This window comes from Hemitrygon akajei, unplaced genomic scaffold (genome assembly GCF_048418815.1).
Source record: "Hemitrygon akajei unplaced genomic scaffold, sHemAka1.3 Scf000044, whole genome shotgun sequence".
Taxonomy (NCBI): Eukaryota; Metazoa; Chordata; class Chondrichthyes; order Myliobatiformes; family Dasyatidae; genus Hemitrygon; species Hemitrygon akajei.
The window spans coordinates 691,876-717,343 of record NW_027331930.1 but is presented as its reverse complement, the minus strand read 5'-3'; the positions used below and the strand labels follow the sequence as shown (position 1 = coordinate 717,343).

General features: G+C 45.3%; 1 protein-coding gene across 1 annotated transcript; it reads right to left on the bottom strand.

The window, feature by feature from the left end:
- Positions 1–2,233: 2,233 nt before the first annotated feature.
- On the bottom strand, positions 2,234–11,582 carry LOC140720537 (zinc-binding protein A33-like). Its single transcript, XM_073035379.1, has 4 exons — positions 11,462–11,582; positions 9,749–9,771; positions 9,543–9,661; positions 2,234–3,073 (listed from the first exon to the last, which is right to left on the bottom strand). The coding sequence occupies exons 1-4, from the start codon at positions 11,567–11,569 to the stop codon at positions 2,520–2,522; spliced, it is 804 nt and encodes a 267-aa protein (XP_072891480.1). The 5' UTR covers positions 11,570–11,582; the 3' UTR covers positions 2,234–2,519.
- Between the last annotated feature and the right edge of the window lie 13,886 nt (positions 11,583–25,468).

The following is a 25,468-nucleotide window of genomic DNA, read 5'->3' as shown; positions in this document are numbered from 1 at the left end:
ATTTTAAATATTTCTGTCAGGGCCCCTGCAATTTCTACTCTAGTCTCTCTCAAGGTCCCAGTAAATATCAAGTCAGGCCCAGGGGATTTATCTACCTTTATGCGCTGTAAGGCAGCAAACACCTCCTCCTCTTTAATCTACAAATGTTCCATGACACTACTGCTTGTTTCCCTTCCTTCCATATACACTATGCCAGTTTCCTGAGTAAATACTGATGCAAAAAAGCTGTTTAAGATCTCCCCCATCTCGTGAGGCTCCACACATAGACGACCACTCTGATCTTCTAGGGGACCAATTTTGTCCCTTACTATCCTTTTACTCTTAATATACTTGTAGAAACCCTTCAGGTTTTCCTTCACATTATCTGCCAAAGTCACCTCATGTCTTCTTTTTTCCCTCCTGATTTCGTTCTTTAGTATTTTCTTACGTTTTCGATACTCTTTAAGTAACTCATTTGCTCTTTGTTGCTTATACCTGGTATACACTTCTCTCTTTTTCTTAACCAGATCGCCAATATCCCTTGAAAACCAAGGTTCCCTATGCCTGTCAGCTTTGCCTTTAATCCTGGCAGGAAAATGCAAACTCTGCACCCTCAAAATTTCACATTTGGAGGCCTTCCACTTACTGAACACATCCTTGTCAGGAAAAAAAAAACTTATCCCTATCCACTCTTCCTAGATCTTTTTTCATTTCCACAAAATTAGCCCTTATGCTATTTAGAACCTCAACTCGAGGACCAGGCATATCCTTAACCATAATTAACTTGAAACTGATGACATTATGGTCACTGGACCCAAAATGTTCGCCTACACATATTTCTGTCACCTGACCTGTCTGGTTTCCTAATAGGAGATCAAGTATTGCATCCTCTCTCGTAGGTACCTTTATATATTGATTTAGAAAACTTTCCTGAAAACATTTCACACACTCCAAGCCATCTAGCCCTTTTATGGTTTGGGAGTCCCAGTCAATATGAGGAAAGTTAAAATCCCCTACTATTAAAACTTCCTGTTTCTTACATTGGTCTACTATCTTTATACAGATTTTCTCCTCCAATTCTCTCTGACTATTGGGCGGTCTGTAATACACCCCTATTAGAGTTGTCACACCTCTCCCGTTCCTCAGCTCCCCCCATATGGCCTCTGTAGACAAGCCCTCCGGGCTGTCCTGTCTACGCACAGCTGTGATATTTTCTCTGACGAGTAATGCCACTCCTCCCCCTTCCATTCCTCCCCCTCTATCACGTCTGAAACAACAAATATTTCTATCATGTATAAACCTTAGGTGGGAGGTTATCTTTTTCTACTAATGTATTAAAAATAAATTATAAATTCTACCAATGGAACCTCTTACTAAAGGATTCTTATTCAAAATAGTATCCAACAAATCAGATTCTTGCATGTAAGGAAATTTAGATAATGATTTTTGTAAAAAATGTCTAACCTGAAGATATTGCAGAAAGTGTGCATGAGAGAGAGTATATTTGCTAATTAACTATTTATTTACTAATTATTAATTAGTAAATCCCGGGAACTAATATTAACTAATTAATATTTGCTAATTTATTCAAACGAGAGGACATGATTTGAGAGTTAGGGGGCAAAAGTTTAAGGGAAACACGAGGGGGTATTTCTTTACTCAGAGAGTGATAGCCGTGTGGAAAGAGCTTCCTGTAGAAGTAGTAGTGGCCATTTCACTTGTGTCATTTAAGGTAAAATTGGATAGGTATAGGGACAGGAAAGGAGTGGAGGGTTATGGGCTGAGTGCGGGTAGGTGGGACTAGGTGAGATTAAGAGTTCAGCACGGTCTAGGAGGGCCGGAATGGCCTGTTTCCGTGCTGTGATTGTTATATGGTTATATATGGTTAACTCTTCAAAAGTCATCAATCGACCATCACAAAATAAATGAAAATAAATGAATCTGCAAAAAAATATCTTCTTTGATATGTGCCAATCACTGTTTAATTCAATTTAAAATAGTTCACTGTTACTATTTAACAAACGAGAGACTATCCAAAATATTTCCCAACATAGACAATTATTGCGATAGGTGTAAAACTGAAGTAGCCACTTTTCACATATGTTCTGGTCATGTTCTTCATCAAAATCATTTTGGAAATCTTTGTTTTCTACAATTTCTAAAGCTCTGAAAATTAATTTACAACCTAATGTATAAACCTTTGATTTCTGTTTATACATGCTGTCCTCGCATGACCTTTATCCTCCTCCACCTCATTATCTGCTCTAACACTCTGGTTCCCCTCCTTCTGCAAATCTAGATTAAATTCCTTGGAGCAGCACGAGCAAATCTACCAGCAAGGATGTTAGTCCCCCTCCAGTTCAGGGGCAAACCGTCCCGTCGGAACAGGCCCCACCTTCCCGGGAACAAAGCCCAATTGTCCAGAAACATGAAGCCCTCCCTCCTGCACCATCTCCTTAGCCACGTATTTAGCTGCACTCTCCGCACATTTATATTTACAGGGACTTTACTCCTGACGCCGGTCCCGGGACCCGACCCGTTTACAGACCAGGAGCGGAACCGGAGCAGATTCTCAGCCACTGGTTTCCATCCCAGGTCGCGAAGAAAGGATAAAGTTTCCCCGTGAATTTATTCCCAGTGAAGGTGTGGAGATGGGACTTGGTCTCCGCGTTGTAAAATGAAACTGTCCCGAACTCGTAACTGAGATAAACTCCCACCCTCCCGGGGATGGGACCGGCAGGTAGACGGGCCCCGGGAGAGCTGAGAACACGGAACACGTCATAATCCCGATGTAACACGTCACCATCCCGCCCGATGACCCAGAATCCGGTCTCCGGACTCAGACTGACCCGACCCTTCCTCTCCACAGACCATGCGGCGACTCCCAGCCACCAGCTCCGATTCCCCGTCACCTCCACCTCCCAGTAATGTCTCCCCGATGTGAATCCCTCCGATCCCAGCACACAAGCCCAGCCTGTGAATCTCTTCCAGGTGTTAGGGAGATTCCTCCAGGTCCAGGTCCATCTCACACTCTTCCGATCCTCAGACACCTCGAGCTCCGGACTCGCCGTTTCCACATCCAGGGTGACGGAGACTGGGGGGAGAAGCAGAGAATTAGAGAGTCCCCGGGGATCGGGGGGAGACTCGGACAGCACGGCCCCGGGGATCGCGGGGAGTCTCGGGCAGCGCGGCCCCGGGGATCGGGGGGAGACTCGGGCAGCGCGGCCCCGGGGATCGGGGGGAGACTGGGACAGCGGGGCCCCGGGGATCGGGGGGAGACTCGGACGGCGCGGCCCCGGGGATCGGGGGGAGACTCGGACGGCGCGGCCCCGGGGATCGGGGGGAGACTCGGACAACGGGGCTCCGCGGATCGTGGGGAGACTCGGGCAGCGCGGCCCCGGGGATCGGGGGGAGACTCGGGCAGGGCGGTCCCGGGACCGGGGTAAAGGCCGCTGGGCCTCAGGCGCGGTCGGGTGGCCGACACGAACCTTTGATTCGACAAAAGCGGATGGACAACTAATGTCTCCCCAAGGGTTTTCCTCTGGACAGGGGGAAACATGCTCCCTCACTCATGCCTGTTGACCCCTGAAAGAATTTTGTGTTTCCATAAGATCTCCTCTCATTCTTCCAAACAGGGAACAGAGAACATAGAGCAGTACAGCACAGGAACAGGCCCGTCATACAATGTTCACATGCATTTGTGAGTGTGAAGTGGGGGCAGTGTGATGGTTTGAGACAGTAAAGGAGGTGATAATGGGAACCAGTAGGGGAGAGATGAATGGCAGATTGAACCAGGAGGGGGAGGGTTGGAAAGCCTGTGGGTGAACTGTGTGTGTAGACGTAATGAGAAGCTAGAGGGGGCAAAGATGGCAGATGAGAATCCCTTTGACCCCTTTCCCACAACCCCATCACCTGCAGCCCCTCATGAGCAACACAGGTCCTGATGAAGTGTTTCAGTCTAAACCGTGGACTGTTTATTCTTTTCCATAGAAACTTCCCGGCTTGCTGTTCCGCCAACAATTTGTGTGTGTTACTCTGCTTTAAATATACTCAATTATTTGGCCTCCACAGCTGCCTGTGGCAGATTCACTATCCTGTGGATAAAGGAATTCCTCTTCATCTCTGTCCGAAATTGACATCCCTCTGTCGGAGCCCACATACTCCCAACATCAACTCTCTCCAGACAGGTGTCAGAGAGATCTGGCGAGACCCTTCATCAGGACCTGTGTAGCTTGGATTACCAGCATCTGCAGATTTCCTCCTGTTTGATTTTTAAAGCAGAAGTTGATAAGTAAACTTCTTGATTAGTCAGAGTCTCAAAAGTTATGGGGTGGAGGCAGGAGAATAGGGGTGAGGGGGATAATAAATCAGCCATTCTTCTAAACTCCAGTGAGTACAGGCACAGAACCATCAAACACTCCTTATATGTTAACTCTTTCATTCCTGGAGTAATTCCTGAGAACCTCCTGGACCCCTTCCAATGCCAGCACATCTTTTTCAATAGAAGGAACCCAAAACTGCACACAATACTCTAAGTGTGGTCGGACCAATGCCTTATAAAACCCCAGCATTACATCCTTGCTCTTGTACTCTAATCCTCTCGAAATGAATTCTGATATTGAGTTTGCCGATCTTATCACTGACACAAACTGCAAGTTAACCTTAAGGGAATCCTGCACAAGGACACCCAAGTAACTTTGCACTTCTGATTTTTGAATTTTCTCTCTGTTTACAAAATTGTCTATGCCTTTATTGCTTCTACCAAAGTGCATGCACGACTTCCCCACCCGATAATCCATCTATCACTTATTTGCCCATTTCCTGATCTGTCTCTGACCTTCCCCAGATTCCGAGCTTCTGCAGCACTACTTGCCCCTTCACCTATCTTCATATCGTCTGCAAGCTTGGCCACAAAGGCAACAATTCTGTCGTCCAAATCATTCTTTGTCTATCTTGGCTTTGTGTTCCTCGAAGAATTCCAACAGATTTGTCAGGCAAGATTTCCCCTTAAGGGAAGGCATGCTGTCTTTGCTCTATTTTATCATTTGCCTCCATGTACCCGAAAGCTCGTCCTTAATACTGGACTCCAACATCTTCCCAAGCACACCACATTCAGACTAACTCACCTATAATTTTCTTTCCTCAGCTGCTCTCCCTTTTTAAAGTCTGAGGTGACCTTTCCAATTTCTAATAATCTTGAATGACCAAGTATCAAGTGATTCTTGAAAGATCATTACTAATGACCCCATATTCTCTTCAGTTAACTCTTTCTGAACACTGGGATGTAGTCTATCTGGTCCAGGTACCTTCAGATCTTCAATCGTCCCATGCACTTTCTCTTCAGAAACAGCAACAACACTCATTTCTGTCCCCTGACACTCTCACACTTCTGACATTCATCTAATATCATTCACAGTGAGGATTGACACAAAATGTTAAATAAGTACCTCTGCCATGTCTTTTGTCATATTTCTCCTCTCCGGTGTCATTTTCTAGGGGTCCAATATCCACTCTTGCCTCTCGTTTATTCTTTACATTTTTGTGTCCTCTTGAGTATTGTTGGTAAGCTTTCCCTCATATCTCATTTTCTCTCCTTATGGATTTATAATTCCTTTCTGTTGATTGTCAAAATCTTCTCGATACTCCGACATCCTGCTGATTTCTGCTCCATTGTAAGCCCTCTCTTTCACTTCTATGCTGTCTCTGACTTCCTGTGTCAACACGGTTACCTCATCCTCCCTGTATAATAATACTTCATCTTTCTGAATTGCCCCTGGAACTCCAGTCTTTGTTGTTCTGCAATCATCCCTGCTCATGTCCCCTTCCAATCTACTTTGGTCAGCTCCTCTCTCATGCCTCTGTAATTAACATTACTCCACTCTAATACTGATACATCTGACTTTATCTCCCTCTGTGGGGTAAATTCTATAATTTTATGATCACTGCTTCCTAAAGGTTCTTTGAACTGAATCTCCCAAATCATATCTGGTTCATTATACAAATCCTTCTCTGGAATTCTCTTTCTCCCATTGGGCTCAACCACAAGCTGTTCTAAAAAGCCATCTCGGGAGGCATTCTACACATTCTCCCTCATGGAATACAGCACCAACATGATTTTCCCAATCTACCTCTTGAAATCCCCCATTCAGATCGTCACCTTGCCCTTCATTCCATCTCGTGGTGTAATTTGTTTCCCACCTCTAACCTGGCTACTATTTGGATTTCTGTACATGGGGGGGGGGGGGGCTTGGGATAAAAGCAGAGAGTGGATAAACTTGGACTATTCAGCTGTAGTGTAGGGTGTCCAGGTATGACCGCTTATTGAGGTAAATAATTCATAAAGGGCTTAAATATTTTTTTTACAAGAAATGAGAATACCGAACCAGAGGGCTCAGATTGAAAGTGAGATGGGAAATTTTTATGCAGTCTATGGGGTAACATTCTCAGAGAGAGGGAGGTTGGTAAATGGAATTTGCCATCAGACGCTGTACAAACAGGTAAAAATAAAATATTTTATAATAAATTTGGGCAGGTACACACATAGGAAATGGTTAGAGGGATAGAGGGGCAAACAGAGGCCAATGAGACATGTTCTATAAGACATCTTAGTCTTTCAGATTGATGAAGTGAGCTGTGGGTTAAACATTCGTAGAACCCTCCCAGATCATCCTCCTGAGGAATCTCACCCCGGACTCTGTCTGTGAAGTGTTGATGTGATGTCACGTCAGAGGGCAGCTCAGTGCCATAGAACAGACAGACTGGGTAAGGATGGCAGATTTCAATCCTAAATGGGAATTAGTGCCTATTTCTGTGGCCGTGTGTCACACTCTAATAGTATATCCGTGTGTGTGTGTGTGTGTGTGTGTGTGTGTGTGTGTGTGTGTGTGTGTGTGTGTGTGTGTGTGTGTGTGTGTGTGTGTGTGTGTGTGTGTGTGTGTGTGTGTTGATTGTGGTAAATATCTGTGTGGTAAGTATACATTGCTGAGGCTCTGACTACAATCTGCCAGTCCTTCCTGTGTGTGTGTGTGAGGGAGCTTTGCCAGGCCGGTTATGCTGTGTGTGCTTCTCCCGAAATGAAATCTTGAACCATGTCAATGCTTGATGGAGTGTCCGAGTTCATTCTTACAATGCTTCAATGTAGTGGTCTGATCACGATAAGACATAGGAGCAGAATTAGGCCATTTGCCTATCGAGTCTGCTCCACCATTCAATCATGGCTGATCCTTTTTTTCCCTCCTCATCCCCACTACCTGGTCTTCTCACCATAACCTTTGATGGTGTGTCCAATCTAGAACCTATCAATCTCTGCTTTAAGTACATACAAGTTCCAGAAATTCACCAGCCGCTGGCTCAAATTTCTTTGTATCTGTTTTAAATAGACACCCCTCTGTGCCCTCTTGCCCTAAACTCCACCGCCATGGGAAACATTCTTTCCACATCTACTCTGTTTAGGACTTTCAACATTCGAAAGGTTTCAATGAGATCCCCCCTCATCTTTCTAAATTCCAGCGAGTACAGACACAGAGCTATCAAACGTTCCTCATATGATAACCCTTTCATTCCTAGAATCATCCTTATGAAATGACTCCTCTCCAATGCCAGCACATCTTCTCTTAGATGAAGAGTCCAAAATTGTGCACAATACTCAAGGTGAGGCTTCACCAGTGCCTTATAAAGCCTCAGCATCACATCCCTGCTCTTGAATTGAATGCTATCTAAACGCCTTGAACTGAATGCTAACATTGGATTTGCCTTCCTCACCACTGACTCCACCTGCAAGTTAAACTTTAAGGTGTTCTGTAGAATGACTGCTAAGTCCATTTTCATCTCAGCTTTTTCGGTTTTCTCCCCATTTGAAACATAAAATCCGCACATTATATCTACGACCAAATTGCATGGCCATGCATTTTCCAACATCGTATATCATTTGCCACTTTCTCTCCCATACTCCTCATCCAAGTCCTTGTCCAACCTAACTGTATCCTCAACACTACCAGCCCCTCCACCAATCTCTGTATCATATGCAAACTTGGAAACAAAACCACCTATTCTCGGACAAGAGGGTATGAATTCAGGATTGAAGGACGTCCTTTTAGAACTGAGATGCAGAGAAATTACTTTAGTCAGTGTGTGGAAAATCCGTGGTATTTGTGGCCACAAGTGGCTGTTGAGGTCAAGTCATATTTAAGGCAGAGATAGATAGGTTCTTGATTAGCCAGGGCATCAAAGGGTATGGGATGAAAACAGCGAGTGGGGATGACTGGAAGAATTGGATCTGCCCATGACTGAATGGTGGAGCAGACTCGATGGGCTGAATGGCTTACTTCAGCTCCTATATCTTATGGTCTATTCCATCAGCTAAATCTTGAAATACAGCGTAAAATGAAGGTGTCCTAACACTGACCCCTGTGGAACACGAGTCAGTGGTAGCCAACCAGAAAAGGATCCCTTTACTCTCATTCACTGTTTCCTACCAATCAGCCAATGTTCTAACCATGCCTGTAACTTTCCTGTATTACCATGGCCACTTAACTTGGTTCCGAGATTCCAAATATACAACACGCACCTATCCTACTTGTAATCTCCTCATAGAATCCCAACAGGTTTGTCAGGCAGGATATTCCCTTAATGAAGTCATGCTGACTTGTCCTATCTTGTCCAGTGTCACCAAGTATTCCATAACCTCATACTTAACAACTGACTCCGATTTCTTCCCAACCACAGAGTTGAGGCTAACTGGTCTATAATTTCCTTTCGGCTCTCTTCCTCCTTACTTAAAGAGTTAAGTGACATTTGCCATTTTCCAGTCCTCTGACACCATGCCAGAGTCCAACAGTTTTGAAAGATCTTTTCCAATGTCTCCACAATGTCTACTGCAACCTCTTTCAGAACACTAGGGTGCAGTTCATCTGGTCTGGGTGACTTATGTACCTTTAGGGCTTTCAGCTTTTTGAGCACCTTCTCCCTTGTAACAGTAACTGCACTCACTTCTCTTCCCTCGCACTCTTCAACACCGGGCACAGTGCTAGTGTCTTCCATAGTGAAGACTGGTGCAAAATATTTAGTTTATCTGCCATCTCTTTATTCTGTGTTATTATATATCCGGCCTCATTTTCTAGCAGTGCTATATCCACTCTCATCTCTGTTTTATTTGTTTACAAAACTTGAAAAACTATTTGATATTGTTTGCCAGCTTGTTTTACAAAGACAGGTGTGTATAAGGGGGCTGAAGAACCTTGGGAGACCAGAGTCACTCCAACCACAAACTGTAGCACTTGCTACCATCCAAGAAACAGTATTATAGCATAAAAGCCAGGAGCAACAGGCTCCAGGGACAGCTTCTTCAACCAGGCCATCAGACTGATTAACTCATGCTGAGACAACTGTATTTCTATGTTATATTGACTGGCATGTTGTGTGACAGTGATGGCTCCCGGTCGGTGGGGTTGATGTGGAATAAACCTCAAGTCCCCTTCAGCCCAGTATTACAGACAATCTTTGCCTCAAATTATAACTGAATTGTGTCTCATAAACAAGGAAAAATGAATCTTTGTAAGTTTTACCTCGCTTAATAGCATCAAGTTTTTCTCTCAGCACTGTGTTCAACAAATAGGGATGATAGAATTTTTCAACCGGTAGGGCCTCATCTGTCACTGACAATTCCTGGATATCGTCACTGATCCTGTAAATATTAAACTGCAGGTGATAAACTGGAATTTTGAACTATTTTACAAATCCATACAGGGTGTCAGTAAAGATCATGTCCTACCTTCTGTTCCGACGAGCTTCCTCCTGAAATAAATAAAACACAAATCTTATTCGACTTGGACTTACTGTCCACATCATGAATTTAATCCAAATCATTACAAGGTGTTGAAAATTTCCACTCCCACAGTCACAAACACACACCAGCAATACAGAACCATGGGATAAATACAGGGAATGTTTCTGAAAGTTAGACCATTACTGAGAGGATGAAACTTACAGGAAAGACAGGACTGGTTGTGCATTTTCATCTGGAAAAGATGTCAGAATAATAAAATGGAACAATTTAAGATTAGTGATGGATTTCATTGAGCGAAGGTGGAAGAAGTACCTCAGTAATGGCTAACACGAGAAGACACAGGTGCTTGGAAGTAGTATGGTGAAGATGTCCGGGCTAAGTGTTTTGGAATGGGTGGAATAAGCTGCCGGCAACGAAGGTGGAGGTGGATGCGATAGGGTCTTTCAAGAGATTCTACGTAGGTACATGGAGCTTAGAAAAATAGAGAGCAATGGCTAACTCGAGGTAATTTCTAAAGTGAGTAGATGTTCGGCACAGCATTGTGGGCCAAAGAGACTGTATTGTGCTGTAGGTTTTCTTTGTTTCTATGTTTCTATTTATGGAGAGACCTTCAGTCAAAGATAAAATGCCAGGAGGTTTTTAATAAATCCCACAAAAAATTTAGTTAAGAGAATGTGAAACTCAGTGCCACAGAAGTGGTTAAAGTGGAACAGCAGAGATTAAATGTAATGGGGAGGCGGGATAAACACGTGAGGGACCAGGGAGCTCGGGGCATTGTTGCTGGGTGCGGTGAGTAGGTGGCAGGGGGCTTGTGCAGAGGGGAAATTGATAGAAGATGGACCCAATGTCCTGCTCGTGACGGAGAATGGGACACAATCCCATGTAAAACTTATCTGAAAAAGTAGAGACAGTGAAAGTTTCCGTAATCTGATGGAAACCAGATATGGAGGATAGGTCTGATGTGTGGGTCACATTCTTTGTTCACACTGACTGAGAGAGAGATCCTCACACCCACCGCACCAGACACACTCACAGCCTGTGACTGGAACTGGGTGTTAATAGGAGTTTTAGAGGATATTTAATGCGGCAATTAAGGACACAATCAGCAACTCTGTGTTATGATCAGAGTAAATCATTTCAGAAAAGATTACATTCTGTCCTGGGATGTACAGAAGTTGTGGAATTTCAGTTTTGGGACAAAAACAACCCTGAATAGTTACATCAATTGTCTGGCGAGAAACAGTTTACTGCCATTTTTAAATGCTGTGTGTAGGAGCAACACGTCTGTTTTACGTATTTATCACGATAATCAGTCACGTGAGTGGGGACATGGTAAAAGCGAAGGGATTAAGTTACGTATTCGTACTTTGTTCTGGGCTGTTTTGATCCTGGGACTGGCAAATGCCATATCTTTTGTTGACCGATTCACTGCAGTTTAATTTACGATGAATTATGCTGAAATTTTATCGTTTAAATATTGTATGTTGCTGATAAAGGATCGAATATCAATCTCCGACATTTTAGAATGTCATTAGCGGAGTGATTGGAGGTGCCTCATGCAAGGAGAACACTCTGTGTGAGGACACCAGCAGCGGCAATTGATTTGTTGGAATTGGCCGCTGTGCTGTGTTTAGTTCAAGTATACCACTGTTCATTTAGTTCAATTTAACAGAAATAAATTGAAATGTAATCCCTCACCTTGAGAAATATCACACTGTCTTCCTGATCCATCTGTTCCTTTAACTTTGAGATTTTCTCCTGAATAATCCTCATATTCTTTTGAATCTCTCGAAGATTTTTCTCCATTGGATTGAGAATCCTCGCCTCTTCCTTCCTGATATCCCTGAGTAAGCTCTGCTCGTTCTCAGTGATAATCTGGCGCAGTTCAGCAAACTGGGATGTGACGTGGGTCTGAACGCTGTGTGACTGTTTCTGTCGAATGAAAAGTGAAGATTAGTTTACTGCATTGCTGTGTTGTATTTCCTTTTGATATGAAGGTGACCATTCAGTCCATTGGGGTCCATACTACATCTGTGACATTCCCGTCAACCCCATTCCCTCACGCTTTCCTGAAATCTATTCTCCCTCATTGACCCATTAACTCCCTCCTGATTCACATACACCCTCCCCCCACATTCACAGGGTTAATTGATAATTAACCATTCATCCAGCATGTCCTTGGAAGGTGTCTGAAACTGTCATGGCCACAGGGAGAGCATGCAAACTCCACACAGACAGCAGCAGAGGTCAGGATCGAACCCAGGTCACTGGAGCTGTGATACTCTGCTATTCTGCATTAAATGGAGCAAAACTCGACAGTAATATCAGAAATTCCGCTCAGGAAGCCTCACCCGAACTCCGGAAATGTTCTCATTCTGTTGCTGCTCCTTTTCCTGGAAGTCTGATTTCTTTTTTGTGAGAGAGTCTAAGGAAGATTTTAGCTGATCCTGAAGTCAGAGAGTGAAGGAAATAGAAACAAAGATGCATCAAAAGAAACAGGTGATCAAACCCGATTATTACACAAAATGCCGGAGGAACTCAGTGAGTCAGGCAGCATCTATTCGGGGGAAATAAACAGTCGGTGTTTCGGGATGAGACCCTTCATTAGGACTGGGAAGGAATGGGGCAGAAGCCAGAATAAAAAGGTTTGGGGATGAGAACCAGCTGATAGGTGACGGATGAGACAACATGAGGGGGAACGTGGGGGAGGGTGATGAAGTGAGAAGCTGAGAGGGGACAGGTGGAAGAGGTAAAGGGCTGGAGATGAAGGAACCTAATACGAGAGGACAATCGACCATGGAAGAAACGGGAGGAACGGGGCTGTTTGCGGCCCTGAATGGCGACGAGGGAGGAGGTTAGGAGTCAGGTGTAGCACTTGTCCCGTTTGCAGGTGTCAGTGCCTGGAGGGAGATCAGTGGGGAGGAGCGAGTGGATCAGGGCGATACAGTACGGGGAGCGATTCCTACGGAGAGCGGAGAGTTGCGGGTTGCGGAGATGGGCTGTGGGACGGAGAGACGGTAGAATCCCATCGGATATGGCGGAAGTTGCAGAGAGTGATGTGTTCGTTTTGGAGGCTCATGTGATGTTTTGTAGGGCAAGATATCAAATTAACGTTACTTTTACCTTGTAGATTTTAACAGCTTCTTTAATCGGCATGAAGTGGTGATCTCTGTGTTCCTGCGCATCTCTACAGATCAGACAGATCAGTGTCTTGTCCGTTTCACAAAACAGCTTCAGTTCTTCCTCATGTTCCTCGCAGTGACGTTTACTTTCCTTCCCTTTCGGGTCCAGGTTTAGATTTCGAGCTTCTTCAGCCAGATTTGCTAAGGCCCGATTCACCCTGAGGGTGCGGTCAGCAAACACCTCTCTACATTCCGGGCAGGAGTTTCTCTCCTCCCTTTCCCAACACCGTGCGATACAAGAGCGACAGAAGTTGTGTCCGCACTCCAGTGGCACCGGATCGGTGAAGAAATCCAGGCAGATGGGACAAGTTACCTCCTCGCTCAAACTCTCGGCCGGTCCTTTCGAAGCCATGTTAACTCCCAGCACTTCCTGATTCTGAATGCTTTCGCTTTCGGGGAGCTACTGATCCCCTGCAGTACCGCGATTGTCCACTATTCGCGCTGCGGACTCGGGGAATGAACAGGGTTTTGCTGGTTGTGTTCAGTGGAAATTCTGGCCATTTCTATGTTTAGTGTGGGATCAAAAACACATTAAAGACAAAAACACATTTAACACATTAAACGGGCAACAGATAAGAAAACTAGGCGATGGACTGTCTAAGCCCGGCTACGAGCGGAGGAGGATTGGCCATATGGCATATGGCCATCTCTTAAAAACCCAGTGCGACAAAAACGTCAGCTGAATCTCTAAAGGCCTCATCTCTGCGGTCGGAGGGACCTTCCCCTGGAAGATGATTGAAGTCCTGCGCTGAAAGGAGAAGCCATGTGCCCCCCGGGGTGGTTCACTACTACAATAACTGTGAGGCTTCCTCAGCCAACCCGGCCACTCCCTGTCCAGTATAGAGGATCCCTGTAGTTCCAGTGGTGTCCCTGTAGTCTGGAATGCGCCAGTCGGCAGCATTCCTGTACGACAGGGGTTCCCAAACTTTTTTTTATGCCAAGGACCAATACCAGTAACCGTGGTCCCCAGGTTGGGAACCCCTGCTCTACGGACATCTCGATTTAATGGCAGGCCAACAAGTTTCGGGCGTGTTTCCCCGAGTTGATGATCTTCCAGCAGCACTCGCTGTCCGTTTTCCTGCACGTCCTGGGAACAGCCCGAGGATCAGTGAGCCTTCTGCCACGCAGCTGCTGTGACTTAGGCCCTTGCATCTTTCTCCACAGATCTTCGCCAGCCCACAGTCCGCAAATAGGTGAGTGACCGTCTCGTCTCCACTGCAGTAATCTCGGGGCAGCGCGCTGTGGGAGTGATTTCCGGGCATGCAGCAAGGATCAGACTGGGAGGGGCCCTCTCGTCTCAACTGCAGTAATCTCGGGGCAGCGCGCTGTGGGAGTGATCTCCGGGCATGCAGCAAGGATCAGACTGGGAGGGGCCCTCTCGTCTCCACTGCGGTAATCTCGGGGCAGCGCGCTGTGGGAGAGATCTCCGGGCATGCAGCAAGGATCAGACTGGGAGGGGCCCTCTCGCCGCCAGACAGGTGAGGTCTTGCTGCCTGTCGGTGAGATCTGGTGATGAGGCATTCTGCCAGATGGTCTGGACTGTCTGCTCAGGGAACCACTCCACTGTGTCCATCCAGTCCTTCTCCTGCAGTAACTGCAGGACATTCCCTGCTGACCACTGTCTGGTGTCCTTGTGGTCAAAGCTGCTGGTCTGAAAGAACTGTCGCCAATTTCATTAACACAAGGTTCACATGGAGAAGCTTCCTGATTGAGACAGACGCAGTCTCACAGGGTATTTACAGGGTAGGGGCAGGACTTTGTTTCTCCTGGCTGGGCAGTGGAACCAGTGATCACAGACTCAAAATCCTAGGTCACCTCAACAGGACTGAGCTGAGGAGAAATTTCCCCACCCACAGTGCAGTGAACATTTGGAGTTTTCTCCACAAGTTTTCTAAATTAAACGGACATATTTAGGGGCTTGGCGATGTTCGGAACGTTGAAGGAAAGTGGCGCTGAGGTCAAAGATCAGATATATTCTGAGGGGCAGAACAGCGCAACGGGCCGAACAGCCACGCCTGCTCCTGATTCTTATTTTATAAATCACGAGTTTACCTTTGCGCCTTGTTCTCTCTTGGCCTTCAGCCTGTCGGATTGCACAGGGGAGCGGTGAGAGCTCCGGAGATCCATCAGCAGCCGCTGCGGATATTTCATGCTCTTGTTATTTATCGCTGTTTCTCCATATTTGCATTTGCACAGTTTGTTGCCTTCAGCACTCTGGCTGATCTTTCACTTCCTGCTTCTGTTATGCTAACTATTCTATACTTTTTCTAAGTATGTCCGCATGAAAATGCTTCTCGGGGTTGAATGTGGTGACTTAACTGTACTCTGGTAATAAAATTTATTTTGAAATATGAGTTTCGGGGAACTTCCTTTGATCCTGAGAACAAACTGTGACTGACATCCCCAGCTCCCAGCAGCAGCCCGTCCTCAGACAGTCACAGCCAATTAGCGACCAATGCTGGGAGAAGGTTGCTAGCATTGGCTGAGGGGTGTGAGTGGGCGGATGCTGAGCGCCCGGCCGGGCCGGAGTTTAGAACCGGGACCGAGTGAGGCCGGAGACCGGGAGCTGCGCCTCGGGTTTCGGCTGCACCACCGGCGGGTCGTGAATCCTTTCGAAGGCAGAGCTGAAAAGACCGGCGGAGATTCCGTGAGATGTTTCAGCTACACGGAGGGCGCCCGGCCTTTCCCCGCCGAGGATCGGGGCCTGTTGTCTGGAGTTGTCCCCCAGACCCGTCCCTTCCTGCTGGGAGACGGGAGCTGCCCCGCAGCGGCTGCCGATGGATCTCCGGAGCTCTCACCGCTCCCCTGTGCAATCCGAACGGCTGAAAACCAAGGGAGAACAAGGCGCAAAGGTAAACTCGTGCTTTAGAAAATAGGAAGCCCGTTGCGCCTATTCTACCCTTTCCTCACAATAGTCCTGATCTTCGACATCAGCGCCACTTTCCTGCAACGTTCCCATCATCGCTGAGCCCCAAAATTTGACTTTAAATTTAGAAAACTTACAAATATTCACCACAATCTGAGTGAGGAAATTTCTTCCGATCTCAGCCCTGCTGAGGTGACCTCGTATTTCGGTAGTTTTAGGACAGGCCCAATCATTGTAATCTCTCTGAGGACACTACCACAACCCAAAATCAATCTGGGAAACTTCTTCATTCCCTTTATCCGATAGACTGCCTCTGGGACGGGGACCAGGCCTGTGCACAGTGTTCCATGCAGTCTCTCCACAGGACCCCATATACCTTCAGAGGAGCTTTTTATTCTTGTATTAGACCATAAGACCATTTTCCCTATCATGTCTGCTCAGCCACTTCATCATGGCTGATCCATTTTTCCTCTCTGCAGCAATCGCCTGTCTTCCCCCCCGTATCCCGTCATGCCCTGACCAATCAAGAATCAATCAACCTCTACTTAAAAATACATAATGAATTGGCCTCGTAAGCTGCCTGAGGCAAAGATTTCCACAGATTCAGTTCTCTCTGCTACAGAAAATCTTCTCATCTCTGTTCCAAAAGGACACCCTTCTATTTTGAGGCTGTGTCCTTAGACATGCCCACCAGAGGAAACACCTTCTCCACATTCACTCCATCAAGCTCTCTCAGTATTCTATAGGTTTCAATTAGGTCACCCCTCATTCTTCTGAATTCCAGTGAATTCAGACCCTGAGCCATCAAACGATTTTCATATAACAAGCCGTTTAATCCTGGAATCATTTGCATGAACCACATTTGAAACCTTTCCAGTTTCAGCACACCCTTTCCAAGATAAGGGGCACAAAACTGCTCTCAATACTCCAAGTGAGGCCTCACCAGTGCTTTATAAGGACTCAACATTACATCTTTGCATTTATAGTCTTGTCATCTTCAAATGAATGGTGACATCGCATATCCCTTCCTCAGCACAGACTCCTGCAAATTAACCTTCAGGGAATCCTGCTCAAGGACTCCCACATCCCTCTGCATCTCAGTTTTTTGAAATTTCTCTCCATTTAGAAAATAGTCCATAAGACCATAAGAACTGTAAGACATAAGAGCAGAATGAGGCCATCTGTCCCATCGAGTCTGCTCCACCATCAATCATGGCTGATCCTTTGTTTTAAATCTCCTCCTCAACCCCAGATTCTGGCCTTCTCCCCGTAACCTTTGATGTCATGTCCAAACAAGAAGCTGTCAATCTCTGCATTAAATACACCCAACGACCTGGCCTCCACAGCTTCATGGGGCAACAAATTCCACAAATTCACCACCCTTTTGCTGAAGAAATTTCCTTGCATCTCTGTTTTGAAAGGACGCCCCTCTATTCTGAGGCTGTGCCCTCTTGTCCTAGACTCTCCTACCATGGGAAACATCCTTTCTGGATCTACACTGTTAGGCCTTTCAACATTCACAAGGTTTCAATGGGATCCTCCCTCATCCTTCGGAATTTCAGCGAGTACAGACACAGAGCCATCAAATGTTCCTCGTATGATAACCCTTTCATTCCTGGAGTCATCCTTGTGAACCTCCTCTGGACCCTTTCCAATGCCAGCACATCTTTTCTCAGATGAGGGGGCCAAAACTGCTCACAATACTCAAGGTGAGGCCTCACCAATGCCTTATCAATGCTCAGCATCGCCTACTTGCTCTTGTATTCTAGACCTCTTGAAATGAATGCTAACATGCATTTACCTTCCTCACCAACAAACTGACTCAACCTGCAAGTTAACCTTCAGGGTGTTCAGCACAAGGACCCCCAAGTCCCTCTGCATCTCAGATCCCTGGATTTTCTCCCCATTTAGAAAATATTCCACACATTTATTTCTACCACCAAAGTGACTGACCAGGTATTTTCCAATATTGTATTTAATTTGCCACTCTCTTGCCCATTCTCCTAATCTGTCTAAATCCTTCTGCATCCTACCTGATTCCTCAACAGTACCAGCCCCTCCACCAATTTCGTATCATCTGCAAACTTGGAAACAAAGCCATCTATTCCATCATCTAAATCATTAATATAGACCATAAAAAGAACCGGTCCCAATCCCGACCCCCGTGGAACACCACTAGTCACTGGCAGCCAACCAGAAAACAATCCTTTTATTCCCACTCACTGCCTCTTACCAATCAGCCAATGTTGCAACCAGGTTAGTAATTTTCCTGTAATACCATAGGCTCTTAACTTGGTAAGCAGCCTCATGTGTGGCACCTTGTCAAAGGCCTTCTGAAAGTCCAAGTACATAACATCCACAGCATCCCTTTTATCTATCCTGCTTGTAATCTCCTCAAAGAATTCCAACAGATTCATCAGGTAAGATTTACCTAAAGGAAACAATTCTGACTTTGTACTATCTTGTCCTATGTCACCAGGTACACCATCACCTCATCCTTAACAATTGACTCTAACATCTTCCCAACCCCTGAGGTCAGGCTAACTGGTCTATAATTTCCTTTCTGCTGCTTTCCTCCTTTCTTAAAGAGTGGATTGTCATTTGTAATTTTCCAGTCATCTGGCATAGTCCATTGATTTTTGAAACATCACTTCTAATTCTACAACAATCTCTGATGCCTCCTCTTTCAGAACCCTAGGGTGCAGTTCCTCTGGTCCGGGTGGCTTGTGTACCTTCAGGTCTTTCATCTTTTTGAGCACCTTTTCTCTTGTAACAGTAACTGCACCCACTTATCTTCCTTCACACATTACACCATCAGGCATACTGCTAGTGTCTTCCACAGCGAAAACTGACACAAAGTACTCATTTAGTTCATCAGCCATCTCCTTGTCCCCTGTTATTATTTGTCCTGCCTCATTTTCTAGCGGTCCTATATCCACTGTCATTTCTCTTTCATTTTTAACATACTTGAGAAAACTGTTACTATCCACGTCGATATCATTTTCTAGTTTGGTTTCAGATTTCATCTTTTGCCTTTTTTAGTTGCTCTCTCTAGGTTTTTAAAAATGTTCCAATCGTCCATCTTCCCACTAATCTTTGCTTTGAACATAGAACATAGAACAATACAGCACAGTACAGGCCCTTCAGTCCACAATGTTGTGCCGACCCTTAAACCCTGCCTGTCAGAAAACCCGCAACTTAAATTTCTCCATATACCTGTCTAGTAGTCTCTTAAATTGCAGTAGTGTATGTGCCTCCCCCACTGACTCGGGCAGTGCATTCCACGCACCAACCACTCTCTGAGTCAAAAAACCTTCCTCTAATATCCCCCTTGAACATTCCACCCCTTACCTTAAAGCCATGTCCTCTTGTATTGAGCAGTGGTGCCCTGGGGAAGAGGCGCTGGCTGTACACTCTTCTATTCCTCTTAATATCTTGTAAATCTCTATTATGTCTCCTCTCATCCTCCTTCTCTCCAGAGAGTAAAGCCCACGCTCCCTCAATCTCTGATCATAATCCATACTCTCTAAACCAGGCAGCATCCTGGTAAATCTCCTCTGTACCCTTTCCAATGCTTCCACATCCTTCCTATAGTGAGGTGACCAGAACTGGACATGGTTCTCCAAGTGTGGCCTAACCAGAGTTTTATAGAGCTGCATCATTACCCCACGACTCTTAAACTCTATCCCTCGACTTATGAAAGCTAACACTCCATAAGCTTTCTTAACTACCCTATCTACCTGTGAAACAACTTTCAGGGATCTGTGTTCATGTACTCCCAGATCCCTCTGCTCCTCCACACTCCCAAGTATCCTGCCATTTACTTTGTACTCTGCCTTGGAGTTTGTCCTTTCCAAAGTGTACCACCTCACACTTCTCTGGGTTGAACTCCATCTGCCACTTCTCAGCCCACTCCTGCATCCTATCAATGTCTCTCTGCAATCTTCGACAATCCTCTACACTATCCACAACACCACCAACTTTGTGTCGTCTGCAAACTGCCAACCCACCCTTCTACCCCCACATCCAGGTCGTTAATAAAAATCACGAAAAGTTAAAGGTCCCAGAACCGATCTTAGTGGGACACAACCCTTCTTTCCGAATGTACTCCCTCCACCACGATCCTCTGCTTTCTGCAGGCAAGCCAATTCTGAATCCACCTGGCCATATTTCCCTGGATCCCATGCCTTCTGACTTTCTGAATAAGCCTACAGTGTGGTACCTTGTCAAATGCCTTACTAATATTCAAGTAGATCAATACACTGAACTACCCTCATCTATATGCCTGGTCACCTCTTCAAAGAACTCTATCAGGCTTGTAAGACACAATCTGCCCTTCACAAAGCCATGCTGACTGTCCCTGATCAGACCATGATTTCTAAATGTCCATTGATTCTATCTTTAAAAGTCTTTTCCAACAGCTTTCCCACCACTGACGTAAGGCGCACTGGTCTATAATTACCCGTACTATCCCTAATACCTTTTTTGAACAAGGAGACAACATTCGCCTCCCTCTAAATCTCTGGTACCATTCCCGTGGACGAGGACATAAAGATCCTATCCAGAGGTTCAGCAATCTCTTACCTCGCCTCGTGAAGCAGAACATAGAACATAGAATAGTACAGCACATTACAGGCCATTCGGTCCACAATGTTGCACTGACCCTCAAACCCTGCCTCACATATAACCCCCCAATTTAAATTCCTCCATATACCTGTCTAGTAGTCTCTTAAACTTCACCAGTGTATCTGCCTCCACTACTGACTCAGGAAGTGTATTCCACGCACCAACCACTCTCTGAGTGAAAAACCTTCCTCTAATATCCCCCTTGAACTTCCCGCCCCTTCCCTTAAAGCCATGTCCTCTTGTACTGAGCAGTGGTGGACTGGGGGAGAGGCGCTGGCTATCCAGTTTACCTATTCCTCTTAATATCTTGTACAACTCTATCGTGTCTCCTCTCATCCTCCTTCTCTCCAAAGACTAAAGCCCTAGCTCCCTTAATCTCTGATCATAATCCATACTCTCTAAACCAGGCAGCATTCTGGTAAATCTCCTCTGTATCCTTTCCAATGCTTCCACATCCTTCTTATAGTGAGGCGACCTGAACTGGACACAGTACTCCAAGAGTGGCCTGACCGGTGTTTTATAGAGCATCGCGACTCTTAAACTCTTTCCCCATAAGGTTTTGTAACTACCCTATTCCCCAGTAGCCGGGGGAATATTCCATCAGGCCCCGGTGACTTATCCGTCCTAATATATTTTAACAACTCCAACACCTCTTCACCCTTAATATCAACATGCTCCAGAACATCAATCTTACTGATATTGTCCTCACCATCTTCAAGTTTCCTGTCATTGATGAATACCGAAGAGAAGTATTCATTGAGGACCTCGCTCACTTCCACAGCCACCAGGCACATCTTCCCACCTTTATCTCTAATCGGTCCTACCTTCATTCCTGTCAACCTTTTGTTCTTCACATAATTGAAGAATGCCTTGGGGTTTTCCTTTATCCTACTCACCAAGGCCTTCTCATGCCCCCTTCTTGCTCTCCTCAGCCCCTTCTTAAACTCCTTTCTTGCTACCCTATATTCCTCAATCGACCCACCTGATCCTTGCTTCCTAAAAATCACGTATGCTGCCTTCTTCCATCCACCTCACTTGTCATCCAAGGTTCCTTCACCCTACCATTCTTTATCTTCCTCACCGGGACAAATGTATCCCTAACATCCTGCAAGAGATCCTTAAACATCGACCACATGTCCATAGTACATTTCCCTGCAAAAACATCATCCCAATTCACACCCGCAAGTTTTAGCCTTATAGCCTCATAATTTGCCCTTCCCCAATTAAAAATGTTTCTGTCCTCTCTGATTCTATCTTTTTCTATGATAACGTTAAAGGCCAGGGAGCGATGGTCGCTGTCTCCCAGATGCTCACCCACTGACAGATCTGTGACCTGACACGGTTCGTTACCTAATACTAGATCTAGTATGGCATTCCCCCTAGTCGGCCTGTCAACATACTGTGACAGGAACCCGTCCTGGGCACATTTAACAAACTCTGCCCTGTCTAAACCATTGGAACTAATCAGATGCCAATCAATATTAGGGAAGTTAAATCCACCCTGTTATTCTAGCACCTTTCCAAAATCTGCCTCCCAATGTGCTCCTCGGTATCTCTGCTGCTAGCAGGAGGCCTATAGAATACCCCCAGTAGAGTAACTGCTCCCTTCCTGTTCTTGACTTCTACCCATACTGACTCAAAAGAGGATCCTGATACATTACCTACCCTTTCTGTAACTGTAATAGTATCCCTGATCAGTAACACCACCCCTTCTCCTCTCCCCCCCCCCCACCCCATCCCTTTTAAAGCACTGACATCCAGGAATATTGAGAATCCATTCGTGCCCTGGTGCCAGCCAAGTTCTTTATAATGGCCACTATATTATAATTCCATGTATGTATCCAAGCTCTCAGTTCATCACCTTTGTCCCTGATGCTTCTTGCCTTGAAGTACATACACTTTAGCCCTTCAACCTTACTACCTTTACACCCTTTATTCTGTTTCTCTTTTCTCAAAGCCTCTTTATATGTTAGATCTGGCTTTAGTCCATGCACTATATTTGCTGCTGTCGCATGACCTTTATCCTCCTCCACCTCACTATCTGCTCTAACACTCTGGTTCCCCTCCCCCCACAAATCGAGTTTAAATCCCCCCTCCCCCCCCCCCCCCGAGCAGCACTAACAATCCTTCCCGCAAGGATGTTAGTCCCCCTCCAGTTCAGGTGCAAACCATCCCGTTGGAAAAGGTCCCACCTTCCCTGGAACAAGGCCCAATTGTCCAGAAACATGAAGCCCTCCCTTCTGCACCAACTCCTTAGCCACGTATTTAGCTGTGTTATCTTCCTATTTCTAGCCTCACTAGCTAGGAGTCCTGTGTCTAACTGCCATCAACATTCTGTTACCTTTGCAGTTTCTAAACTCAACCCACAGTGATTTAACATCTTCTGACTCTATGTCACATCTTTCCCCTGATTTGATGCCATTCATTACCGGTGCACATCACACCCTCTGCCTACCTTCCAATATAACGTGTAAACTTGGACACTCCACTCCCAACTACAACCATCCTTCAGCCACGATTCAGTGATGGCCACAACGTCATACGTGGCAATCTGTAATATTGCAACAAGATCATCCACCTTATTTCTTATATTACGCACATTTAGATACAACACCTTGAGCTCTGTGTTTGCTGTCCTTTCTGGTTTTGCATCCCTGATGATTTGATACTCAGCCTGCTGACTACAACTAAGTCCCATCACCTGCCTGCCCTTCCTGACAATCTGACTGCATGCTATCTTTACTTTTTTTTACCATCCATCCTATTCTGAGTCCCTTCACTCCGATTCCCACGCCGCCCTGCCAAGTTAGTTTACACCCTCCCCAACGGCTCTAACAAACCTACCTGTGATAATATTGGTCCCCCTCGGTTGCAGGTGCATCCCGTCACTTTTGAACAGGTCATACCCTCAGAAGAGATCCCAGTAATCGAAGAACCTGAAGCCCTGCCTTCTGCACCAGCTTCTCAGCCATGTATTTACCTGCCAGATCATCCTGTTTCTGCCCTCATTGATGCGTGGCACAGGTAGCAATCCAGAAATTACTACCTGGGAGTTCCTGCTTCTCAACTTTCTACCGAGCTCTTGAAATTCACTTTTCAGGACCTCATTGCTTTTCCTTCCTATGTCATTGGTACCAATATGTACCAAGACAACTGGCTGCTTCCCCTCCCTCTCCGAAATGTTGTGGATGCGATTTGAGACATCCCTGACCCTGGCACCTGGGAGGTAACATACCACCCGGGTGTCCCGTCCATGTCCACAGAATCTCCTGTCTTTTCCCTCACTGTCGAATCCCCTATCACTACTGCTCTCTTCTTCTGTCACTTTCCCTTTTAGTCAACCCTTTTATTTCTGAAACAAAACTCAAGTCACATTTTATTGTCATTTCAACCATACCTGCTGGTGCAGTACACAGTAAAAATGAGACAACGTTTTTCAGGACCATGCTGCTACATGAAACAGTACAAAAACTAGACTGAACGACGTAAAAAACAACACAGGGAGAACTACACTAGACTACAGACCTACCTAGGACTGCATAAAGTGCACAAAACAGTGCAGGCATTACAATAAATAATAAACAAGACAATAAGGCAGTCAGGTGTCAGTTAAGGCTCTGGGTATTGAGGAGTCTGATAGCTTGGGGGAAGAAACCGTTACATAGTCTGGTCGTGTGAGCCCGAATGCTTAGGTGCCTTTTCCCAGATGGCAGGAGGGAGAAGAGATTGTATGAGGGGTGCATGGGGTCATTCATAATGCTGTTTGCTTTGCGGTTGCAGCGTGTAGTGTAAATGTCCGTGATGGCGGGAACAGAGACCCCCCGATGATCTTCTCAGCTGATCTCACTATCCACTGCAGGGTCTTACGATCTGAAATGGTGTAATTTTTGGACCAGGCAGTGATGCAGCTGCTCAGGATGCTCTCAATACAACCCCTGTAGAATGTGATGAGGATGGGGGTGGGAGATGGACTTTCCTCAGCCTTCGCAGGAAGTAGAGATGCTGCTGGGCTTTCTTTGCTATGGAGCTGGTGTTGAGGGACCAGGTGAGATTCTTCGCCAGGTGAACACCAAGAAATTTGGTGCTCTTAATGATCTCTACCGAGGAGACGTCGATGTTCAGCAGGGAGTGGTCGCTCCGTGCCCTCCTGAAGTCAACAACCATCTCTTTCACATAATCTAACAGAGCTAATAATAATAATAAATAATAACATTTAAAAATTGTAATAATAGATAAGAAAGTCAATTATGATATACGTATACTGATTAAAAAAAATAGAAACACTGTATATTAACCCTTACATACTGTTCAGAACAAATTTGACCCGTTTTGACATTTGACAGCAGGATAAAAACACCCTAAATGCAATTTTTAGCCGAAATTTTATGACTTTTCCTAAAGTGACCGAAAATGAGCCAAAATGAAACTACTTTAAATTTTATACTTTTGTACACGTGCTACAATATTTTTATACATTGAGGCTGTACCGGGTCAAATTTGACCCGTATCTATTGAAATGGATTTTAGATCTCTGAGACATTAATTAAGGATTAATGACCCATTTATTAATGTCAGATAGGCTGTTTATCCATTCTAAATAGATTTTTGGTTCAAAATTTGATATAGATACTTGTTATGAGGGGATTATTGGGCCGGGTCAAAATTGTTTATACAGTTATATTAATAGCAAAAGGATAATGAGGGATAAAATTGGTCCCTTAGAGAATCAGAGTGGACAGTTATGTGTGGAGCCGAAAGAGATGGGGGAGATTTTGAACAATGTCTTTTCTTTGGCATTCACTAAGGAGAAGGATATTGAATTGTGTAAGTTAAGGGAAACAAGTAGGTTAGTTATGGAAACTGTGATGATTAAAGAAGAGGAAGTACTGACGCTTTTAAATAATATAAAAGTGGATAAGTCTCCGGTGCCTGACAGGATATTCCCTAGGACCTTGAGGGAAGTTGTTGTAGAAATAGCAGGGGCTCTGACAGAAATACTTCAAATGTCATTAGAAACAGGGATGGTGCCAG